Source organism: Grammomys surdaster, unplaced genomic scaffold (assembly GCF_004785775.1).
Source record: "Grammomys surdaster isolate TR1022 unplaced genomic scaffold, NIH_TR_1.0 209, whole genome shotgun sequence".
Lineage (NCBI taxonomy): Eukaryota > Metazoa > Chordata > Mammalia > Rodentia > Muridae > Grammomys > Grammomys surdaster.
In genome coordinates, this window is record NW_021604654.1 from 1,544,575 (window position 1) to 1,550,360 (window position 5,786).

Here is a 5,786-nt window from a genome sequence, read left to right on the forward strand (position 1 = left end):
TGGTGGGGTGGTGCCAAGGCCACCTCCTCACAGCCACCCCACCCCACCCAGGGCCAGCTAAGGGGCCTAAGTGTCTAAGGAGGTGCCAACCGTACCAGGGACTGGGAAGGTAGCCAGCCAGGCTAGGGCCACCCACAGGTTGGGTGTGTCTAGGGCAGGGCCTCTGTGGGAGCAGGTGGTTCCCGCCTCTTCCCAGAGCCTGTAGGGTGGGGCAGGGGGGGCCTCAAAGGGAGGGCCTGGCCTGGCTGGTGGTCAGCAGCTTCTACCACGCCCACTATTCCATGCCCCGCCCTCAACCCTTGTCCATCCCACCCATTCCGACAGGTAGCACCCCTACGGCCTGCCACCATGTATGTGTTCTACCCAGAGTCACTGAGTGCTGGGGGGGCGGGGGAAGAGGGGGCCCAGCCAGATACAGGAAGCCCGGGCAGAGGTGAGGAGAATCTTGGCTTTGTGCTACCCAGTTAGAAACAACACTCAGTTCGTTCCTGGTGTTTAATGGAGACAGGCTGGGCAGGCTGACTGTCCAGGTGGCCCCAGGAGCAATCACAGCCAGCTCTCCAGAGGCTCGTGGGGATCCCAGACTGTGGAGGCCTGGGGGGAAGACCTCCATGACCTGGCAGGCACCAGGAAGCTGTAAGCTCAGCAACCAGAGCACTGCTGCCCCCTGGTGGTGACTTCAGCCCCCTGGGAAGTTTTCATTAGCATGGGCCTGCCTCAGTTTCCCCGTGGATGAGAGACATGTACCGCCTACTCCAGGGCCTTCACCAGGGCTTCATTGGCCTCAATACGGATTTGGATCTCGGCCCGTGCTGCCTCATCCGCCGCGCCTGACAGTTCTGATTGCGCCTTCTCCAGGTTGGCCCGGGCCGCCTGCAGAACACCACACTTTTGTGAGCTGCCTACCCAGCAGTCAGGGGACTCCCAGGCAACACCTGCCCTGCCCTCAGCCTCAGTTTCCCCCCACAATGCTCACCCCCAGGTCCAGCATGTCCAGTGTCACAGCTTCTTCAGCTAGTAACTGCACAGAGGAGTCTGCATTCACAGTCACAGAGCCGCTGCTCACTATGGAGGAGAGAGGTCTGAGTGGCCTCCGGAGACACCTACACAGCCTCGACCTCCCCTGTGTGCTCAGGCCACCAGTCCTCTGCCTCCCCAGCCCAATGCCCACTTGAGGCCACTTGTCCAGGGTGACCTTTCAGGACTGGGGCTCAGGCCAAGCATGTGGGTGGCTGCAAAGGACTGCTGGGTCTGGTGCACACCTGTCATCTAGACCCTGGGGAGGCTGAGGCAGGGGACTACCAGTTCAAAGCCAGCCAGGACAACACAGAGAGGTCTTTTCTCAAACTAAGTGCAAAATAGGACCCAGGGCTGAGGCACGGTAGGTACTGTGCTTGCCTGGCATGCGCAAGACCCTGGGGACTGCCCCAGCAAGGCAGACACTGGGTGTGCCGACATAAACCTGTCATCCCCGCTACCCAGGAGGTGGAGGATCAGGAATTCAAAGTCAGCCTTGGCTACAGGAGACCCTGCTTTAAAGTCAGAAAGGAACCAGTTACTGGGCGGTGGTGGCTCACGCCTTTAATCCCAGCACTTGGGAGGCAGAGGCAGGCGGATTTCTGAGTTCGAGGCCAGCCTCGTCTACAGAGTGAGTTCCAGGACAGCAAGGACTACACAGAGAAACCCTGTCTCAAAAAACAAAAAAAAAAAAAAAAGAAGAAGAAGAAGAAGAAGAAGAAAAACAGAAAGGAAACAAACAAACAACAACAACAACAACAAAAAGGGCTGCAGAGGCAGCTTAGAGACAGCACCTACTGTGCAGATAGAAGAACCAGAGTTGGGGCTGGGGGAGCTGTGAGGCCAAGGTGCTCTAATCCTAAGCCGGTCTGTGGCTCCCTGCCAGCCTACATAGCTAAGATCATGGCAAAGTCTAGTTCTGCCCTGTCTCAGAAGAATGAAGACAGAGAGAACTTACAGAAGAGGACACCTCCAATGTCCTTCCATCTTGTGTCCACACGCCTTCCCACCGCCCCTCCATGGCCCCGCTGGCATTGCCCATCCAGAACCAAACAGAACAGTAGCATGCGGGGCCTGGCTCAGGGCTGGAGTCCTTGGCAGGAGTCCCCCACGGTGGCTGTGTACTAGATCCCCTGCCTAGAAAGCTTCTCCAGCCCTGGGCTCCATCGTGAATAGTGGTAGATAGTAAGGGACGAGAGGCGACAGCACACACCCCTTCATCTGGAGAAGGGGCAACATGGGAGGAAGTCCAACCTTGAAACGTGGGTCCTTCAGACTGGCTCCCTCCTACACAGAAGCAGTCCTACCCTGAAGGTTAGCTCTTCAACAGTCATTTCTGCATCTCTTCCTGTTCGGCTAAGGTGAGGTCAGCCGTTTGCTTCCCTCTGTACCCCGCGTGACCACATGCTTGTCTGGGAAGTTGTGCATGCCCTTTTCTTTGCTTTTTCCCTGCCCTTTGCGGACCTGAACCTCTCTTCATCCTGAGCCACACTCACCAAAATACTTAGTTGTGGTGCCGTCTTCCGCGTGAACTACTACCAGCCCAGGCCGTAAGACCTGTAGTGTGGGGACATGAGACGCCAAGATGCCAAAGGCTCCAGTCAGCGTAGGCACATCCACTTGCCGGACATTGGCACTGTCAAAGAACACCTGCGGAGAGTGTATGACATGGAGTAGGCATTACCCTGTGCCAGAGACTGGACTTTCCTGCTGTACAGTGGGCACAGGAAGGATCAAATCCAGATGGGACACAGAAGCTACCAAGAGCTGCCATTAGACTCAGATTGTTCAACTGTGAAATGGGATGATATGTCTAAAAGAGTGTCTAGAAGAGGTGACTGAAACACAGGGCAGTGCAGTGCAGCATGTGGCCCCGGCCCTGGGATGGGGCTTCTGGAAAACACTAAGGCTGTCTCAGGACACTCAAGAAGTTGTAATGAGGAAGCCCAAAATGTAAAACCAAGCTAGGCATATGAACAGCACTCTGTAAGCTGGTAACCCTGGCTGATGTCTATACAATTAGGGTATTAGATCCAGGCAAAACCAACAGGAGCCTGGGTCAGTCCTAGGTGACTGTAACAGTGGTTGGGCTTCTGTTCTGAGTCCAGATGACCCTTCAGGATCTGGGTCCAGGAAATTTCTAAGAAGGGCTCCAGGTCTGGGTACTGGTGACTCCTGCTTGGGGACGTGGGGAATCCCCCACGGGTAGAAACTGTGATCCATGTGAACCCCAAAGGGATTGATCTGTGGTCACTATGAATCCTAGGCTCCAGGTGACACCACCTAAGCCTTGAGGAGAGCTTGGGTTTCATATGAATGTGAGAGAGAACACTCAAGGATGAAGCCCGAGTGATCACCACCAAGGTGTGGCGCCTAGGACATCCCAAAACAGCAGGGCTTGTGGTCCTGGTGACACCCCTTCAGAAGGCAAAATCTGGTTTCCAGGTATACGTGATCCACTCCCCCAGAGGGTGGAGTCTTAGGTCTAGGTGACGCCCTTGGGGGTGGAGCATTGAGTTTCGGAGAGCACAGAAAGGACGAGCCCTTGGTCCAGGTGACCCCGTCCAGGGGCGAGGCCTGGAGAGGGCGGGGGTTCACCCCGGGGGTGAAACTTGAGACCCAATACAAGTGACCATCTCCCACTGGTCAAGTCAGGGGCTTGACGACTCGGGACTGTGAGTTTGTACCTGCGTCGGGGAGGCGAAGGTGAAGGACATCTGTCCGGGCCCGGCGGCGGGCGCAGGTGCGGCAGCGGCCTCGGCGTACGTACGTGCCTGAAGCACCAGGCGGCGCAGGCCCGGGTGACGAAGCAGTGCGGCAGGCAGCATGGTGGTGGAAACGTCAGTGGACCCTGGCTTCGCGGACAGCGGACACACCGGGAGAACGAGGCGGCCTTCAGGGAGGGCTAGGAGCACGACGCGCGATGCCTTCTGGGAGGCGCAGTTCCCACAAGAACGCACGCGCGCACTACTCGGAAGGCTGCGCGATGCAGAACGCGCTGAGCATTCTGGGAGATATACTTTCCCTTAGCCCCACCCCTTGCGTGCTGCCTAGAAGTGGGAATCCTTTTATGCCGCGTGGGTCATTCTGGGAATTGTAGTTTTCACCGCCTTCTAAAAGCAAATGATGCCCTGGGTCCTTAGGACGCGGTTCTGCAAAATGGATACCTTTCCTCAGGAGGGGACGTTTGTGCTGAAGAGATGCCGGCTTAATGTCAGGTGCCAACCAATGTAGAGGCACTTAACGCGCATTGGAGGCCCCAAAGAAGCAAACCTGTAACGTGCTGGGAGAGAAGAATTAAAATGTAGACTATCAGCCAAATGTGGTGACGTACTCTTGCAATTCCCGCACTCGGGAAATAGATAAGAACCTATTTCCAAAAGTGCTCAGCCGAATACATTTTTAAAAAATCAAATATAACCCAGGCGCAGTTAATCCCAGCTCCCCGGAAGAAGACTCAAGCGGGGCTCCGTCAGTTTGAGACCAACCAGGTCTACATCATGAGAAGCTGCTAAATAAGTGAATAAATAAATTAATAAATCAATAAATTTCAGCCGGGCGGTGGTGGCGCACGCCTTTAATCCCAGCACTTGGGAGGCAGAGGCAGCCGGATTTCTGAGTTCGAGGCCAGCCTGGTCTACAGAGTGAGTTCCAGGACAGCCAGCGCTACACAGAGAAACCCTGTCTCGAAAAAACAAAATAAAATAAAATAAAATAAAATAAAATAAAATAAATACATTTCATGATGCTCCCTGCGGTGCGTGCTAGGGAGTGGTTGCGCCAGGAGAGAAGCGGCTGACCAAAGAGGTTACTGGGTGGCATGCACTCGGAAGCCGGCAGAGGGCGCGCGAAACCTGGAGATGTACTCGTTCTTCTCTGCGGTCCCCTCCCTGCGGGCCTCCGCCCCTGCGTGCCACTGACGCAGGAGCCCGTGCGCGGGCGGCCAAGGGGCCCCATTGACGCCAGTTGTGTCCGCGAAGCCTCGCTCTCGGCCATGACGTCACCACCCTGCCCCCGCACTCACGCAGGTTCCAGCCTCCGCTCAGCTCTTGGTCCCCATGCCCCACCACGTAGGTTCACAGAAAATGAGGGCATAGAGTTGGTGGGGGAAGCAGTAGGAAAGCCATTAGTTTGACTTAAGGATGCATGTTGTATCTTAGAGGAGCAGCTGGCAGCTAGAGGGGTCATGGTCACTCTTGAACCGGAGTCCGCCCCCGGCGGATGCAAGGGTGATTCTTTTTGTCATTCTACAAACTACAAATGCTGGAGCTCAGACTGCTCAAAGGCCAGCAGTCCTGGCCTCAATGTCTATGAGAGACACCTAGTTCCCAGTCTCTAATCTGGACAGTCTTTCCCTGGGCAGTGGGCAGCTAGAAACCCCATCCCCTTCCCTACTCTAGCTCTTAGACACGCATACACCACGTCCCAGGACCCCATATCTCCTCAAATGCTCCAGGAAGCCACAACTGAAACCTAGGTAGATAATGCTCGTCCTATCTTGAGTGTCCTTCTCCCACCCCCATGGCCACTGTGCTTTACCAGACAAGTCTTTTTATTAAAGTTTATTTATTTATGTATTATATGTAAGTACACTGTGGCTGTCTTCAGACACCCCCATAAGAGGGCATCAGATCTCATTGCGGATGGTTGTGAGCCACCATGTGGTTGCTGAGATTTGAACTCAGGACCTCCGGAAGAGCAGTCAGTGCTCTTTTTTGTTTTTTGTTTTTTTGTTGTTTTTGTTTTTTTGAGACAGGGTTTCTCTGTGT

General features: G+C 55.0%; 1 protein-coding gene across 1 annotated transcript; it reads right to left on the reverse strand.

Annotated features, from left to right (window-relative positions):
• Window positions 1-480: 480 nt before the first annotated feature.
• Atp5f1d (ATP synthase F1 subunit delta) lies at window positions 481-4,026 on the reverse strand. The gene is made up of 4 exons (XM_028771586.1): window positions 3,705-4,026; window positions 2,514-2,667; window positions 977-1,065; window positions 481-873 (listed from the first exon to the last, which is right to left on the reverse strand). The coding sequence occupies exons 1-4, from the start codon at window positions 3,843-3,845 to the stop codon at window positions 751-753; spliced, it is 507 nt and encodes a 168-aa protein (XP_028627419.1). The 5' UTR covers window positions 3,846-4,026; the 3' UTR covers window positions 481-750.
• Window positions 4,027-5,786: the final 1,760 nt, after the last annotated feature.